This window comes from Manacus candei, unplaced genomic scaffold, assembly GCF_025592945.1.
Source record: "Manacus candei isolate 608988 ecotype Guabito, Panama unplaced genomic scaffold, ASM2559294v1 h1tg000002l, whole genome shotgun sequence".
Taxonomy (NCBI): domain Eukaryota; kingdom Metazoa; phylum Chordata; class Aves; order Passeriformes; family Pipridae; genus Manacus; species Manacus candei.
In genome coordinates, this window is record NW_026138050.1 from 7,313,176 (window position 1) to 7,331,982 (window position 18,807).

Below are 18,807 nucleotides of genomic sequence, written 5' to 3' on the forward strand. Positions count from 1 at the left end.
TCTGTCTAACTGGGAATTCCCCAGGTCATTTATTTAAATATCTTTCATTGCTTGGCCCTAAACTTCTGCACTTGTGTGTCCTGCTCTAGATCTGCTCTTTGTAGCTGGCTAATTTAAAACAGAAGAGAAATGATGGCCACAGGTGATGTAAGGCCGAGTTACTGCTCTGAAAAGGCTGTCGTCGTAGGAAGACCATTACCTAATTTTCAGTTTGCAGTCTTGGCTAAATCTTTTGTATATGTCTTCCATGCCATATACACTGCTCCTGTGAAATGATAGGATGGGGTTTAATCCACGAATGGCCTGAAGGAAAAGCTCTGAGCTGAGCTCTCTGCTTTTGCTCCAGGCGCTACGACTTGACGCTGGGGGAACGCGCTTTTTACCTGCCGGCGCCGTCGTACCCCCGCCCGTTCCTGGGCCAGCGGGGAGCCAACAGCAAACAGCCTGGATTCATGGGACCACGGCTTCCTCCTCACATGATCAAGGTAATTAGAGGAGGGGGCAGATAATGGCACCGAATTATGGTGGGGTTTGGTGTGGAGTGGGTTTTTTTGTTGTTTTATTTTCCCTTCCGCGCTGCAGCTTCTTCACAGCCCTCCGTGCTGCAGCCAGAGTTGCTCCAACAGTGGCTAATCCTGAATTGTGCAGCCATGCTGCTTCACTACTTTATCCTCCCAACTCAGCTTTCTAAAGCACTGAGAGCCATGCTCCTGAGACGATTTAAGTGGTCTATTAATGCTTAAATAATTTAAATTTAAAAAGTAAATATCCCCCAGCCCGCCCCCATCAGTGTCACTTTAGTTGAAACAGTGAAAAGAGATTGTCTTGTTCCTGATTACCAGAAGAAATATTCCAGTGTTGTCAGGGAATGTTTAAAGAGGAAAATAAGTATTTTTTGAAATAGCTTTAGTCAGTGTTAAGTTGCTTGAGTGGGTTTCAACAATGATGCTCATTTGATACCAATATGCAGTTAACCAGAGGCAGGAATTAAACACACTTGTTGGACTCGCACTTGTATTGGAAAGGGGGGTTTTTTTTAGGTGTTGAAGCAATTTGTAGAAGTGTATAGTAGGAGAATTTGATGTTTTAAAACTTTCATTGCTGTGTGTTTGAACATACCCATTTTGCAATGTCTTTAAATGCAGAGTTCAAGTCGTTTAAATGGAAATGGACCCTTAAAAGAGGATCCCAGTGCAGTTGGTGTGGCTGTAAAAAGGCCTTCATCAGCTCCACCAACAGCCTGTGTTCAAAACTGGGCCATTTCCAGGCCTTCAATGACTGACCCGTCAAAAAACCAGAAGATCACTATCAGTATTCACAACAAACTGCCTGCACGGCAGACTGTGCCCCCGCTGGAGTGTCCGAGCAGTGCTGGGGAGGACGAGGAGCTGAGCAAGCCTGTCCCTTCATCCACAGTTACAAACTCCTCCGCAGCAGAGCCTACCTCAAATCTCTCCACAATGGCAGTCCCTGCTAATGTCTCCAAACAGGAAGTTCCTGATGAAATCTTTGTGGAGCCAGCAGTGAATGGAAACCCCAAGCTGGGTTCTGAGAACATAGTCCCTTACGGTGCAGAACCTTCAGGAAAACCGGAGGAGTCGAAGGGCTTGTTTAAAAGGAATTGCAACGTGCTCTCTTCCAATGGAATCCTGATTGGGAAGGTGGTCCGTACGCTGCATAATTCCCATTCGTCCTGCCCGAACGCTGAAGAAAGATCCCAGCACGAGCTGCCAAAAATTGATTCCCTAAATGGTGCTATTAGTTTAGATAATGAATATAAAGAAAATGGACTGAAACTTGACGATTCCACTTGCCAAGTCCAACCTGTTAAACCCTCTGAGATGTTCTTTCCTAAAGCAAACGGAGTGCTGGAAACGGTGAGTTACATTTGTCCCGTCTGGACTTTCTCACCTGTGATATGTTCTGTGTTCAGCAGCATTACAGTGTTCCTGATTCATGTGCAATACCAGGAAAACCCACGGCACGAATTTCATCCTAACCCTCTGTGCTGTGATCCCACTGGAGTTGCAGAGCTGAGCTGTCAACATAAGAGAAGTTCAGCTGAGATAATGCTTCATAAGCTTCATAAAATATAATTGGGGGGGAGTGGGATGATGTGTAAAATGAGGACAGCACAGGTAACTCAGGGTGCTCTTGTTTAACATCTAGTGTTGAAATTTTGCAAAAAACAGTTTTCTACTAAAGAGAGCTTTTCTTTTTCTGTTTGTTAACTTCTGTGTTTTAATTGTAGATGCCTAAAGCTTTGTCACCCGATCCTCAAGGTATCTTAGACTCTCTCACATACAGCCAGTTGAACAGCTTGTCAGAGGAAAAAAGGTAAAATGAGTACACTCTGTTTAAAAGAAGGTTTCATATAAGTTTATCATTATTTTACCTCTCTACTAATACTACTTAATAGAAAGATTTCATCAGTACAGAGAATTCCATGCTGCACATGTAGCATTGCAAACATCAGCACTGGGCACACATTATTCTGATACTAAACACTGGCAAATGCCTTTTGGAAAACTTTTATAGAATGTTTTTACATTTTCCTTCCATTGTCTGAAATACTTTTTCTATTCCTCTTTTCCACCCTAGGATGAGTGAATGTACATTCCCACCATCTGTTCTCCCATTTGGGGGAGAGTGGGAAATCTGTGTGTTTATTTATTTTTTCTCTGGGGGGGAGGAAGAGCAAATATGGTTGTTGTGGCTGTTGGTGTGATTCAGAGCTGCAAGTGCAAGGAGATGGATGTGTTGGGTGTGGTTTTTTAAGGTAATACTTGCAGAATTGAGAGAAGAAAAACACTTTTCCTGGGAGCTGAGGAAGGTGTAAGAAAGGTTTCTAAAGGGAATGTGTTGCAGAGTTTGGCATTAGCCACCAATTTTTTTTACTTAAATAATAACATTTCTGTTTTAGATGGACTTTTTCAAGTTAAAAATATGTTCTTGTTTTGTGCAGTGTATCTGGACCTCAGAAATCTTCTGAGAATGATGGTCTTATGGAAACTGTAGTCATGGAAGCACTGTTTGCTTATGAAGAATCCAGGAAGGTTCCTTCCAATTTTAGCTGTGAGGTTGAGAAACTTTTTACTCAACCAGATTCTGAAACCATTTTTACCAAAGAAAAAGTTGCTGAAAGTATTATAACAAAAGCTGATAATGCACATCTCAATATCAATGGTCAGCACAAGGTCAGGAAAAAATCCTTGGACACTGAAGATGAATTCCTTGGGCAGCGTGAGTGTGAAGACATCAGAGACGAAGACAAACCAAGAAGATCAAAAGAACCTGAACTCATTTCAAAAGAAAATCCTTTGTACATCAAAGGGTCTCCTGAGAGCAAAGAGAAATTAGGGCAAACTTCCTCTGTGAAGCCTGACATTGAATGTAGTTCTAAAAAACTTGCATCTCTAGATATTACAGATAAATGCCAAGATACAAAGGACATTTCTAATAATTATGTAGAGGTACCACCTGTCAATGACTCTTCCATTACAAAGCTGGATAAAGTATTGGAAAGCCAATTTTCTAGAGCAGATGAGGGACTGAGTAGTAAAATATGCGAAGAAGAGAAACATATGAAAAAAAATAAGAAAAAAATACATGACTCTAAAAGAACTGACAAAGAGCACTACCGGAGGAAGAGAGAGAACTCAGACACTGAGGAGAGGGAGAGGCAAAGCAGGAGCAAAACAGATGAACATTCCCACAGGAGGAGGAGCTCTCGTAGTGTGGACACAAACAAGCAGAGTCGTCACAAGCAGGAATATTGCAGTGAGAGCAAGTACAGATCTTCCCATAACGAAAGGAACAGTCCAAGCAATGGCAGAAGCTCAGGGAAATACTCTCGTTACAGATCCCGAAGCAGAGAAAGGACAGAACAAGACAGGAACAGGTATTACTATTCCAAAGGGGAGAGAGCTTGGAATAGAGAAAGGTACTACCAAGATGAGCCACGGAGATGGGAAAAATGCAGATACTACAATGATTATTATTCCTCCCATGGAACAAGGGATGGTAGAGAGAGGAAGTCCTCTCATTGTGATAAAGACTATGACAAATTGAGCCAAGCTTACAGCAGGTCACACAAGGATTATCATTGCAAAAGCAGGTGGGCTCACAACCCACTCTCTCGAGAGGAGGATTTACATCACTTCAGCAGCCACAGAGCAAACCTACATCACTGTTCAGTACCTCAGCAGCATCCTGACAAATACTCCCGTGACAGGCACGCGCTCCCACCCCTGCCAGCACATTCACACCTTGAGGACTCTTCCCGGGAAAATGAAAAACTAAGGAACAGCAAAAGAAGATACTCCCACCAAGAGGAAAGTGGAAGTGACATAGAAAAGAAATGCAGAAAGATAGATGACCAAAGAATCAAAAAGTATAAGAAGGTCAAGAAGAAAAAGAAGTCCAAAGATAAACATCGAGAGAAGGATTACAAGTAAGCAAGGATTCCAGCATAATCAGCAATTTTTTTCCTAATTATTTTCTGGGTATTTCTCATGTCTGCCTTTTTTTCCATTGTTTCTAAGTTATTTTTCTATCATAACGTGACGGGATCATGTCATTAGGTTGGTCAAGTGAAGATAGGAAAGATATTGCTGAATTGTGATAGGACACTAGAGCTGGACATTGTAGTCAGAGTAACATCTGCACACGGTTTTTGATTAGGCTACAAATTGAATTTTTTTTTTTTAATTCCCCATATTCCACAACTAGCCCCTGTTAATGATTTGTGTACAAACCAGGAGCTGTTCTGAGGGCTTAAGTTTGCTGCATCTAAAGTAACTTAGATGTGCAAAAATGACCACAAAATACGCTGCAAGTCGTCACCTGTGGTAAAATAAATAACATTTCATATATACATCAAGTGCCACATCTGTCTCTCTATTTTTAACTTGCATGTTTCCTTCAGACTTTATGATTTGGATTGCTCTGTGCTCCACTTTGACAATGACAATCGCAAACATAAGAAAAAGAAGAAAAAGAAGAAGCACGACAGGAAACTGAAAGACTTATTGGAATATTTAGATCCTCACTTCCAGAAGAAAACATGGGAGAAGAAGGAAGAATCCCGTCCTCCAGATGACCATTTATGTGAGCAATACAGAAGCCAGGGCAGTAAACAACCCTACAAGGAAGAGAAGCCTTCTGGTGCAGGTGACAGCAAGAAATACAGCTCCATGGCATCCCATGAGTATGTCAGAGGTAAGGAAGCCCAGGGTGTTGGCAGGACTCCTTTTAATTCAGAACAATCTTTAAATGCTTCTGTGACAAAATCTCTGCTTTATATATCGTGGCTTCCAAACAATATTGTGGCAGGGGGGTTGGAAATAGATGGTCTTTAAGGTCCCTTCCAACCCAAACCATTCTGTGATTTAAATAAAATACTGTGTCCAGCTATTCCATAGCACAGAAACTGCTGGTTGCTTATCAGAGTAACAGAAATTGGTGATAATACTGTGGTTCAGGGGTAGCTCTGCCTTCTCCTAAGCACAGCTGTCAACCCTCCAGAGGACACCTCACAATTTAACACCTGGGGAGTATGTTAAATTCCTATTTTATGTAGTTGTGGGGTTTTTCTGTTAGTATTGGCTTTAAAATACATAGAAGTAGGCTGATGGAGCAGCTCTTTCCCAATTATTAATATTTTAAAAGAAGTCTGTTTGGTGCTTCTTATAAAAAAACTAAATACAGACTTGAATGCCTGACTGAATTCACACTGAACTCCCAGCTGTTGCTTGTCATAATCTTGACTTGGGCTCTCAGTAGATAAATGAATTAAATTAATTAGCTCTAGAATTATGCAATGAAGAAGATTGCACACTGCAACAAATGCAACATCTAAAATCAAACTTGACAGCATTTCCCATGAAGTTTTTCCTGAAGTGTTTAATGTAGAAATAAAACCTTTTAAAATGCCTGTTATCTGACATAAACCAGTTCCAGTTACTGATATATAAAAACCAGAACAATCCCCCAGCTATCTATTTTGCACATGGATATCTGAAGTAATCCCTGAACAAGACAACTCACTATCCAAAAGCAAGTTTTATTGTTACATTTTCTACATTTTACACCTAACCACAGTTTAAGAATTGGGTTAATGGTCAGTGACAATCCTGTTCATTACTAGTCCAGTGTTAAAAATGTCATTGTGGCTGAATGCATTTTGCTATTCAGAGAAGTTTAATCCTGAAAGAGATTTTAATTTTCCAAAATTTCATGTGGTTTCCACATTGAGGTAAATTGCCACAGTCAGTAGATTCCTGCACTGAAAAGTTTGTTCAAGGCAAAGAGGAAATGAACTTGTGGAAAACTGATTGTCTTTCAGGACATAAGCAACCAAAAGTGTCATTCTGAAAATACAGCGTGGAGGGGAAGCTGATTGTTCACCCATTATTCCTTAACAAGGAACATTTAAGAAGGACTGAACTGAGGTCTTTCAAATACTAATGTTGTAAAAATAGACCTTTTTTATTATACTGATATCAAAATAACCCTTATTGCACTAAAAGTGTCTCAGTTATAGCTGATAAATCAGGAACTAAACAGAGTAAAATGCATGTGCTCAATACTGGTTTGGCTCCAGGGAGTTCTCTGGCCAGCAGATGGCAAACTTGGGTTTTTCTAAAGCAGTCTGAAGTACAGTGAGATTACTGTGCAATAATCTCATTGCACAAGTCCTGGGGCAGTGAGATTGCCTGGGCTGTGGGGGTGAAGGAGGTGTTTGTTCATTGCTCACAACACAAGGGGGAGAGGAGGGCTGGGAGAAGCAATTTTTGTATTTCATCAAATCCATGGATCTTAATTAGCTGCTTCTTGCATGAGGTCAATATTCTTTTTAAAAAATGGGTCTCAAGTAAGATTCTCTGCATGATGGAATCCAGTTTGAAAAGAGGCCACTGTGGCAGTGTGTTTTTGGAGAGTGTTGAACCTCAAACAAGGTAGGGACAGGCAAGGAGCCACTGAGAAGGAATTGTGAGGTTGTGCCCTTTCACCAGGACTCGAGTTACTTGGAATCCATTAATAAGGATGGAAACAGTGCTAAGTTGTGGTGAAAGACAAAATCATACAGGATGGGGAAGGAGCAGCTCTAAAGCAGTTATTTCCTACATCCTTACCTGTTCTCTCCAGCAGGTTTCTGCAGGCTCTGTTTGTGTGGATAAGGTTGGGTCAGCCTGACCACAGTGATGCTGTCTGTGTAAAGCTTCAGCTAAACTCCATTTACCTGAGGTCCAGCACTTGCTATTAAAGCAGGTGGCTCTGTCCTAGTGCTCTGAAACAGGTCACCATTCTTAGCCTAGAACTGAAACAGGGTCAGTCTGTGAGAGTTGGATCCTGTAGGCACAGAGCAGATGGAGCTGGGGGCAGCTCTGAACCTTCTGTTAGAAATCAAGCCACTGAGCCCCAGTTTTATGTTCAAGGCCATGACAGGGACTGACCTTGCTTCCTCTTGCCTTTCAGATGTGGAGCTGACTGATGAAAGCCTTCAATACTCAGACTAAACCCACCACCAAACCCAATGACTTCTTCCCATCAAACCCAGCAACCCTTTACCTTCAAAAATCAACGACTTTTTATCATCAAAACCGACGACTTCTTACCTTCAAACCTGACATTACCAATATTGACCATCAAAACTTAAAATTTATTATCAAAACAATTACCATCAAGACAAAAATCCAGTCATAAGTGGTGCTTAACATTTCTGTACAGATTTTACCATATAAGAACTTTTTTTTAGTTTTTAACTTGAGACTTTCTTTTTTAAAATATACTTCTAATCCAAAAGGGTGAAAACTTTTTACAACTGCTGAACATTGTAAATTACCACATAAATATCTCACTGAGGTGAGATAATGCCCTGGAATAGACCATCTCAAATGCTGCTTAATTACAGACTCAGGTTGACTTTATGTTATTCATGTAATGTTACTCCAAGTTAAGACATCTGGTGCAAGAGCGACCAGGAAGTATAAAAATTGCAACTGACAGTCTGTATATTTAATTTAAAGACTTATTTAAAACTTCACAAGTTTTGCAAGAGCTTCATTTTTATTTTTTTCTGTGGTCTGACACTAGAAACTAATTTACTTCACATTTGAGTTATATTCAAGATCTGAAGAAAATCTTCTGGTTTTCAACATTGTGAAACAACAAATATGCAGTTCTGAATGTATCTCTCAAGACTATTTGTATATTGTTCCATATGTTTTTATTACATTTTCTTAATATACTGTCATTTGTCTTAAGTCTCAGTTGTCTGTTTTGTCTCTCTAAAGTGTCTAGTTACAGACAAATTCATACTGTGATTTTTATTTTTATTATTAAATGCTATCAAACTGTGATGCACTTATTATTCACTGGTCCTGCATCAGGAGATGAGTGGGGAACCTGTATTAAATACAGTTCATCTGAATAATCTGTCTGGTTTATACAAGCTGTGTTGTTCAGAGATGTCTAAAAGTTTGATCTTTGTTTTTTTAAAGATAAAAAGCACTTGCCCCACTGTAAATATATAGCATGTAAAATTTATATACTATATAAATACAGCAAAGTTAAAATGGATTTTTACTTGAGTTTTACTTGAGTTATTTAACATGCACTGTGTCCTGGGAGCTGGCAGAGCGTGGTCGATTCTCGAGGAGTCCCATCTTCCTCTCAGTGTAGGGGAGAAGATGCTGCCGGTGTGACCCAGAGAAGATCAGTAACCTGGGACTGCAGCTGCCTAGACAAGGATGCAGAAGCCTTTCTCCTCTGAACTTAAAAGCTTCCCAAGCCAGGCACAGGCTGGGAGCTCAGCAGTAGCTTTTTATGGTGTGCGACACTAAAAAACAGAAAAAGAAGGAGCGAGGTTAATGTTTTACTAAATACTTCATCTTTGGTACATGGAGAACACCGTAAAGCCAACAAACCATAAGTGTACCTGCATAATGTTCCTATGGCAACAGTTATGTGACGTTACATAAAGTAACATGGCAAAGTAACCAACATACCTGTCCTGTATCTGGCTTTTTTTTCCTCTTTTGTCCTCTGGCTCCGAGGTTTGGTGTCTTGTCCTTTGTCCGATGAGTAACTCCGGCACAACTGTGTCAAAGCAGCTGAAGTGGTGACTTGTACCTGGTTCAGAGCCCCAGAGGCAACAACTGCCCCACCTGGCTCTGGAGCAGCACAGGGAGGGCCCTCGGTGACACTTCCCTGAGAGCTGAGGAGCAGCATCAGCTCTTTCTAATTGAGGAAATTAATTAATCTACCTGAGGAGAAGAGAGCTGATTTCCCCCCCTTGCATTTGACTGAAGTTCACGGAAGGGAACTGCCAAAACACCTTAATTTAGGGTGGCTCTCAAGGGAAACTAGCTCTTAATGGAGTCACACTCAGTGGCAGCAGTTGAAGGGTTTTCTCTCTGAAAAATTAAACCTGATAATTTGAATTACTGTGCCTCAAAGCAGGGAAAAGAGGCCTTTTACTTAAAAGTAAAATTAAACCTTACTCTCTAAAGAAGAAGTCAGCAATTGCCTCCCAAGCATTCCTGGTAAATGAGCAGATACACAACTGTACAGTTTCACACTTTATTTTTGAGAAAACTGACAGATTTAAGCAACAGATCTTAATGATAAATGAAAACATTAATATTGCAGTGGCTTTACATAAGAACATCACATTTTTAACAGTGATACAGAGTATTTGTCATGCAAATCACTTGTGTACACCAAGTAATACTTATATCAATACATAACTGTACAGTATTTACATTTTATATTTAAACTCTAGCTAGAAACATTTTCCAAAAAAATATAGAAATGAAACTGGTAAGCCACAAGTCTTAATTTGTAGCATTTGGTCTACAACAGACCTAGCTTTTCCAGCAAGCATATCTACATAGATATGTAATAAATCTTAAAAATATGCATTGTTTTTTTATATATGAAGCATTATAAATGCTGCTCAGTTTACAAAGGTTCAGTTTTGTACCAGTTTAAAACAGTTCAAAATGTTAAGTGATGCTGAGCTTATTTTGTCAGAATATTGTAAAATTTAAGTCAGTCCAGCTGAGCTTAAGTTTTCTGTACAGTTCTCTCCCAGTTGCCCTGGCAGTGCCCAGTGGGTCACACACTGAGCACGTGGCAGGAGCAGCCCTGGCTCTTGCTGCCCCTGCAACATCAAAACCCAATTATCCAAGTTTCAGTGCAACAGGAAGGGAGAACCTGTTGTCCCCAAAGGACTGTTCCTCAGCATGGCCAAACTGTAACAGATCCTGCTTTAGGCCACCGAGCAGCCACTCGTAGTAGCCACCCCTGGACTTGAGGCCCAATAAAAAAAGGGAAAGGTTGAGAGATTTTTCTTCACCCTCGTGGATAGTACCTGATATGGCCAAAATTTTCACAAGCCACTTTGTTTTACTGGCCTCGTGGCCTGTGGAAATTTTGGGCCAGTTTCACTCCCTGTTAATACTGTTACAAGGAACATTTGAAATCAAATATTAACACACACGAGAAGGCTGTTCCATTAGCTTTGGTAAATTAAATAGATACATTGAGCACCACAAGTAGCTGTTTAAGATGTTGCATTTCAGTGCTAAGAAATAATGTATTTCCTGCTATAATATCCTCAGTTACATGTTACTCTAAATAATTACTTCTGCAGGATATAAGAACTTCAAAACTAAATATAGCAAATGAACTCTCAAGGCATTTCCTTCATGCTCAAAGGCAGACATCCTCACCTGGTTAAATACATAGATTTGCTCAAAGGTGACATTTCAGAAGACAAGAATTGATACAAAAGTGCTTCAATGGCTTATTCATGCTTTTGGAATCTCACGTTTCTCCAGAAATACTTTATTTGCTGCCTCTCACCTTTATGCTTACTAAGTACCACGATTGGCTTGTCACTATTTGCATTACAAATCTACTTGTCCAAAGCTAAGACTGATGGAAGCAGTGCTTGAAAACAAATCGTGTCATTGCAGAGTGGAAGACTCAAAACAAGTGTTGGCAGCAGCTCCTGTCATTGTGCTGCTCCGCAAACACAAGACACATAATTTCTATAAAGAGTTTAAAATGTGTTCCATTAAGCAAATATATCCCCACACTGACACTTATTCAAGGATTCTACCTCCTTTGGTTGAGTTTTACTCCCTTGGAAGCACTCGGATTTGAACATTCACCCAGGCAATTCCACACACTCTGGGGAAAAATCGAAGGTGTAGGAAAGTTTACTTTGTTCTTTTCCTCTCAGCCTCTTTTGCAAACATGCAATAAAGCGAAACACTCACAGGCTGGCAACCCATGCAAAACAAGGCAAATTAGTAAGACAGAACAATGAAACAACTCTCCCTTGCAGTTCAAAGGAGATTTGACACGGATCAACTCAGTGAGTCTGTGGGTTTGCCACAGCAAAATGTGCAGCACATTTCCCTACAACAGATCCAGGGATGCTCCTGTAACTCCAACAAGCAAAACTGCTTCGACATTTTGGGTCTCCAAAGCATTCACTGGCATGGCAGGCACGGCTCAGGTTCAACAAGTTTGGGAAAAATGGAGTACCAAGAGAAGCAGGAGGGTCAAAAAAGCCACTTTTTGCCTCCGTTGTGGAATCAGGGGCTTTACCCTTAAGAACAGTGTGTGTGCCATCAATAGAAAACACTGGAGTAAAATCTGCTGTAGCAGTTGACATGTTCCTGAAAGACCCATCAGCAGGACCACAAGGATCTGCCACAAATTACAAAACCAACAGAGAGACATGTGCTTGTGGGGGAGTCCACCTGCACTAGGTAATCCACTTATTTTTTAAGTAAAAATAAGGATGTCTCTTCATTTTTCAAAATATCAATTGCCGAAGCACAGACCTGAAAAACTGCCTCAAAGAATGCAAGGAAAGTACTGAACTTCTCTGTATGTCCAAAGTTTGTTATCAAGCAAAGGAATAACTCCTGCTTGCTTAACTCTCCAGGGCTGCATCCTACAGAAAGATTTCACCTTTTTGGTTTTTTCCCTTGAAAAACGGGAAATGCACGTGAAATTATTTGGGGGTGTTTTCACATGCAAAGCCTAAGCTCACTCAAGCCCTGTCATTCCTTTAATACTAACTTAGTGTTAATTAAACTACAACGTATCTAAAACATAAGAAGGATGTTACTATATAAACAGCAGATTAAACCAGTCATTAAACCTTAAGTACTTACTGTGAGTATGAGCAGACAGGAATGAGTTTTAGCCAACTGGCAAATATCAGAGCACGTCTGTACTTCGTGTCGTGTCTACAGGCTCAAAGCTTTGCTGCTGGGACCTGCCTGTATCTCAGTGCACATCAACCAAACCCTCTGGCACCACGAGGTACCCACACAGCTGCCAGTCTGCTTAGTTGCACTTCTGAAGAAAAGCTGTTTCCACAAAGGCAGGAGAGAAATCCTGACTGAAAGCTGCACTCAGCTGTCCCTGGGAAACACACACAACTTGGGAACTCACATGGAGATGGGGGGGTTCTGCTCACAGCAAAAGGAAGTGCCAGATCATGCCGTGCTCCACTGCTGGTGCTGCACTTTAGTGAGAGATGAAAGTCTTAAAAGTCACTCCTCCTTTTATGGGAAATGTGCTCAAATGACAAGTGAAGGACATTTAACTGTCAGCCCTGAACTCCACCCCTCCCAACCCAAGTAAAATGAACTTGTAACTAATACAAATGAAAACAAGGCTTCCATGTTTTCAGTTGAATTCTCTAGGATTTGAAGCTTCCTTCAAATTATTTGCCAGTAACTATTTACCCTGAAAGGTCTTGCCAAGTTTTTATGCCATAGTAAAGTGTATATATATAAAATTTACAGTTATTGTCTTCATTTAGTTTGTCCAATTTTTACATTATGACTCCACTGTACGCTCATTTATAGGTTGATGCAGGTCTACAAGTCACTGATTGTGTTCTATTTCTTGTTTGCAATCCTTCGTTTCCTTGTTGCCAGCATATCATAAAAGGGATCCCTGCTGATACTTGCTCTGGAAGGAGAAAAAGGAATCATCAGTTTGGTTAACAAGTACCTGGTTTTGAAAACTGAAACTATTTTGTTGTCTCTTCCCTATGGATGAGTCCACATTCTTAATAAGATAACAGATGGTTGACTTCTAAGTACCACAAATACTTCTTCAGCAAAAGATGCTATTCAGATTTTTTAAGAGTTCATACCTTCATCTTGACTATTATTTATTTCTTTAAGTGTGGGTCTGTTTATAAACTTTCCAAGAGAAAGTCAAGCTGTGACAGTTTAAAGCTGCCTGTGAACACACTTAAGATACATGTCACCAAAGATAATTATTAGGTAAAGTAAGAATCCAATAAAATTAGGTTTAAAGGCAATTCACACAAGGTTTTACATCTGCTTAAAAAAATAAATCTGTATTTTCCTCATTTGAGTTAATAGCACTATTTCCTTAGGACCAGACAGTAACAGGAGAGCTGCATCTTGATCCATCAACCCCACGGAGCTCGTCATTAATCCCAGAGGACACTGCAACATCAGAGTTCTTCAAACCAGGTAGAACAAATTCTGTTAGTACCAAACTCTGAAAAGAGTTCTGAAAGACATTTAAGACTTTAAACTCACTTGATAGATTTAATCCACTCTTCCTTTTCTTCTGGGGTGGGAGCAGATATTCTGTACACTACGTGGTTGCCTTCCACCACTCTGCCATCAGCTTCAGTTTTACAGGCTTTAATTACTTGACCTTTATGACTGGGGTTATAGAGCTCAAAGCAGTTCTGGAGAGTAGAAATCAAGAAATAAATTTTAAAACACCAAAAAAACCCTGACAAATATATTCATTTAACAGTACAATTAAGCTCTGGTTTACTTTTCTTCATTAAAAAAAAAAATGAAACTATCTTACTGGTTTTCTAGGGTCTTCAACTTCTCTTATGCTAAGATTTTCTAATGGAATAATTCCTCTAGGTTCTTTGTCCTAAAAAAGTTAGGAAAACATCACATTATTAGCCACTTAAATATCTTGATTACAAATGAAATGCACCATGCTTTATACTCACTGTTGTGTATTCAAAGTAATACAGGCAATTATCAGTCAGAATAAACCATCTCCGTTTCCATGTTTTTACTCTTCCCCCTACAATCAAAAGGTAGGCTGGAATTAAACGTGTGCTGCTGTCAAGGCTTCAACAACAGGTAAGGAAATAATTTAATTTTGCTTGTTTTTTTCAAAATATGGTTTAATTCCTTAATGGTAAATGGATCAGGCACAGATGGGTGAGGTTACAGAACACGTTACTGCAGCTCTTGTCCTGAGGCAGCGCTAACTATGGTGGTGCTGAGCAGCCAAGCACAACAGCACAGGGCCAGCCCTGCTCCCTCTGTCCAGGCCTCCACGGGGGTTTATTGCCCCAAGAACATTAACACACACAGTCCTGGGCACAGCCAGTGCTGCCAGGGCCAGGGGAGGCTGAGTGAGGCCAACCCCAGGCTGCTTTAATGCCCACAGCCACTTGCTCACTCTGGCAGTGGAACTGCATGGATAAACATGGATAACCAGCAACAGGGGCCCAGCAACAGGATCGACCCCTCCACAGCTTGTCCTGGACAAGGAAATAGTCCCATCAATAAAATTAAGAGCATTTTATCACCTTCCTGTCAATCCACTCGTGAGCGAGCACATGATTAAGAACTTATCTCTACTTTCAGATTTGACATCGAGTGCGTGAGATGATTATAAATATCACTTACAGAACAAAGATGATGAGTCATCAATAAGGAGCAAATCCTAAGCCAAGACATACCATTTTTAGTCATTTGTCATTTTTCAGAATTTTAAAAACTTATTCTCTTTATGGGTTAATATATCATTGAGTACACCCGACAGGAGAAATGGTTACTGCTCCAAAAATGCCAATTTTTCCTGCATTAACAGTTTAGACAATGGCAACCACAGAGTTATTCCTTACACCTGTTAATGACATGCTGTAGGGAACAGTTCCTTTTTAGAAACACATTATTGTTTTGGCCCTTTCAGTTTTTCTGCCATTGGCTGCTTCAGAAGATGTTTAGTTTCTCACTACTACGTTATTTTAAAACTCATTTCCAGGAAAGAACTGTAGATAAAGCAATCACATGTTATTAGTATACAGGCTTAGATCCACCATAGTTATCTGACTTCAGGATTATGTCACCACCTGTGCATCATCCATTCAGCAAGGGTTTCATCTCATTAACTCAACATTTCAAAATAGTTGATCTTGCTACTGAACACCCGTGCATAAAAGAGCACCATCACTACACACAAGACACCCAGTTTAATCCAAGTCATATCACCAAATTTAAGACATGAGCATAATTTTTTAATCTTTTTGTTCTACCGCAGATAGCTGGGGTTTTGTTTAATACGGAAATCCAAATCATATTAAATTAAAGAACAATTCTAGCAATGCCATGACATTTCTGGATACCGATCTAGTGCATATTTGCATTGCAGACCAAGTGTGTTGCACGTTGTATCTTCCTTTTGCTTGGTTTCACAACCTACAGAAAAACCAGTGCTAACACACTGCAACATTCAATGTACTCAATAAACTTCATGTTTCCACTAGATGCACACGTATCTTAAGAAAAATTTAATCTGCAAGCAGGTGTGGTGAAATAAGAGAAGGCAAAATAGTGCAAGATGCAGAAGCCGTGACACAATGAATGGTTGAGTGAACTGGAGACAGTGAGGGAAGAACTGGTGGCATTTTAGTACAACCCCTGTGACAGATCCTTAAATAAAGCACTGCAGAGACATTCAAGCTGGCACGTAAGTCACTAGAAAAATTCCCATCACCTTGACCGAGAGCTGGGTCAAGTATCAGGAAGTATTCGGGTTTGGAATGACGAACTTGAGCTTGACTCACTTCCAGATCAATGAATAAGCAGCTGCCAAGTCAAGGCGACTGCCAGGGCACTCCTTGTGATCACCACAACATGACATGTTTTCATATAACCCAATATTAACTGCCATGACTTTAAGTCACGTTCTGCTCTCTAAGGTTAACAGGTTAACACCACTTAACATTTGTATGGCCCTAAAACATCACCACGTTTTTCAGGCTAACAGGTAACATCAGCTATCAGAGGTCCTGGCTTGCCCAGGTCTAGCAGAGAAACAATTCAGGACAAGAGAGGATGAAACGAAGAGGGAAACACGTTACTGTCATAGAGCAGCTTAAACTGAGCAAAGGTGTTTCTCATAAACCACAATATCATGTCAGAACACAATAAAAAAAAATCAGGTAATAACCATGTATTTAAAAGAAGGCCTGCTTATAATTTAAGGCAGAAGTAATGGACCTAAAACACCTCCCAGAACAATATGAAGTGCCAAAGAGCAAACCACACTTTTACTACTGTGGTTCAGTGAGTTCACTGAAATTTTTCCTGACAACATCCCCTCTCTCTGGAAAAGCCAGATTTCTCAAACCTGAAACCTTCTGTAATCATCAAAACTGCAGCATGAAGCTTTTGTCAGGAAACATTTCCCGGCTCCAGGATAGTATTGATGTCGAAGCCAGAAAGAAGATTAAATATTTCCAACAACATCCCTCTTACTGCTCCCTTCTCCCTAAACCAGCCAGTAGCTCACAGGGTTACAGCACTCAAGTGAGTCATGGAAACAGACCCCAAGTCCCTGCTCCACCAAGCTATGAGTTACTCTTCTAGAAAAAAAAAAGCAAGCAGTAAGGCAGGATTTTTTTGCAGGATAAGGAACTACTCTCACATGTCAGTCTCTGTCTCCCCACCCCATTACTTAGTTGCAGCTGTCAACAGCACAGAAACTCTAATAAAGCTCAAAATCTAATCTGTACTAATCAAATTTGCAGAGGTCACCATATAACACACATTTAATGTGCCTTTACAATGGGCTGCATCCCAAGCAGCTGGTTGATGAGGCGCTGTGGCCCGTAAACACTGCACACAAGATTAATGGGAAAGAACTCGTGATAACAAAACATTCTTTTCCTTGGCCAGGATTGCTGTAGGCTCACAAAACAACAACAAAGGGGTTAGTAACATACTTCATCTCTGACTCCAGCTGCCAGCCTTTCAGAGATTAAAACTGGAAGGAATTAAGTTAGCAGAAGAGGATCAAGAAAACCAGAGGATGAATCCATAAACATTTACAGAAACAGAGAGATAAGTGACATACTTCTGAAAGATCCAGCTGATTAACAAAAATGCACAGACAGCTCAAATAAGAAACTATAGAAGCACGGTGTCTTAAAGGTGGAAATCTAAGGAAACTACAAGAAAAGGCCACACAGCAAAATGTACAGAAAGAGGAACAGAAACCCTTTTCACCTTTGTAACTCAACATAGGATTATGGGCAAAGTACAAACTAAACAAACAAGGGAAAAACAACTGGCAATGACTTAGGAAACACAAATCCCCAAAGTAAAAAACACCGTAAGGCTTAAGGCAGCAATGTATCTAAAGTTAGAAAATCCTACCCAGATCTTCAGCTCATTTATATGAAAGCTGTAGAGGGGAAGGAGAGAGATGCACACACAAGAATGTGGTTTTTTTCTTCTCAGTTCACTTAGATACCACCAGGCAGAAGAGACTCAGCAACTGCACAGTTATGCAGATGACTGGATTGAAGCTGGGGTTTCTTTTAAAGTTTCCCTTGCCAACACTGTCTGTCTCAGCCTGGGAGGGCACCGGGCTCCACGAGGGCCAGGCAGGTACCGGAAGGCACCAGTTTCCTGATCAGCCACCACTGTTCTCCCTCCCCAGATTAGGGAAGAGAAACAACATCCTCCCAAGGACAGATGTGCTGGAATAAGCACCACTGGCGGGACAGGCCCGGATGTGCAGCTTTTGGACAACCTCCAAGCACTGTGTAAGCTCCTGACTGGCAGAAAAAATTAACACACTCGTGCGTCTGGCTCGAAGAATTTCCTCTCCAGTTTGGGGGAATAATGTCACAGTTTCCCTTCAACTAGAAGAAAATATTACCCAAGCCGAGCAATTTGCCCACAGAAGCTGCTTTAGGCAAGGGAAAATTTCAAAATACCCTAGAGTGGATGGCAGAAAATTTCATGGTACTAACACCACTCATAATTATGATGTAGAAAAATCTGAAATCTCATGTCTCACACTGCTCCAAGTGAGGACTCACTAGCACTCAGCAGCTTTCAGCTTTTGACTTGCAGCGTTCATTTTCATTACACCAGGCTGCAAACCATGCAGAACTGGATGATAATTTAGGTCTACCAAGATAAAGACATCTATATAAAGGCACCAGCTAAGTCCAGATAGATAAAACCAGAATTGCTGTCTGGTTGCCAGGTTTGGCACTCAGACTTACAGAGTCACCTCTGAACAATCCAGAGCAGCAAACTCTCCAAAAGCATTCCACACCTTCCCAGCTTCCTAAAGCCCAGTGCCAGGCTTGAGGGCCAGGGTGGTCTTTTGGACACGTGAATTTTACAACGTATCCACCCTCTGCCCAGAGGAAAATCAATACAGTGAGAGATGGAATACTAAAAAAAGGGGCACAAATAGATAAATGGGAAGAGCTGACTGTAAGAAATACCAGATACAAAATACTGTCTTGATATACTCAGGGTCTGCAAGTAGTCTTAGTCATGTTTATAGTTTTACATAAAACTTTCTATTTCAACTTTTATGTATTATCACAACTGAGCACTTAAGCTCTCATACAGGAGTAGTCTCCTTAGCATTTCAACAATACTGACACTTTTACTATCAGAATCTTCCAGAACTGAAGGAAACTCTACCCATTTCACAAGAAATGTT

At 40.6% G+C, this 18,807-nt stretch overlaps 2 protein-coding genes across 5 annotated transcripts in view; one reads left to right on the forward strand and one right to left on the reverse strand.

The window, feature by feature from the left end:
- The window catches only part of USP42 (ubiquitin specific peptidase 42), a 19,292-nt gene extending 10,294 nt beyond the window's left edge, over positions 1-8,998 (forward strand). For all 3 annotated transcript variants that reach the window (XM_051782028.1, XM_051782048.1, XM_051782038.1), the window contains exons 12-17: positions 347-485; positions 1,146-1,877; positions 2,252-2,337; positions 2,966-4,453; positions 4,928-5,220; positions 7,480-8,998. In XM_051782028.1, coding sequence (XP_051637988.1) covers positions 347-485; positions 1,146-1,877; positions 2,252-2,337; positions 2,966-4,453; positions 4,928-5,220; positions 7,480-7,520 — 2,779 coding nt within the window. In that variant the 3' untranslated portion in view covers positions 7,521-8,998. The remainder of the gene's footprint in view (positions 1-346; positions 486-1,145; positions 1,878-2,251; positions 2,338-2,965; positions 4,454-4,927; positions 5,221-7,479) is intronic.
- Positions 8,999-9,571: 573 nt separating this feature from the next.
- The window catches only part of CYTH3 (cytohesin 3), a 50,440-nt gene continuing 41,204 nt past the window's right edge, over positions 9,572-18,807 (reverse strand). The window contains exons 10-13 of one of the 2 annotated variants that reach the window (XM_051782088.1): positions 14,051-14,140; positions 13,897-13,968; positions 13,614-13,768; positions 9,572-13,008 (exon numbers count right to left, since the gene is read on the reverse strand). In XM_051782088.1, coding sequence (XP_051638048.1) covers positions 12,936-13,008; positions 13,614-13,768; positions 13,897-13,968; positions 14,051-14,140 — 390 coding nt within the window. In that variant the 3' untranslated portion in view covers positions 9,572-12,935. Of the gene's footprint in view, positions 13,009-13,609; positions 13,769-13,896; positions 13,969-14,050; positions 14,141-18,807 lie in introns of those variants that run through there. The other variant, XM_051782096.1, reaches the window with a different exon arrangement.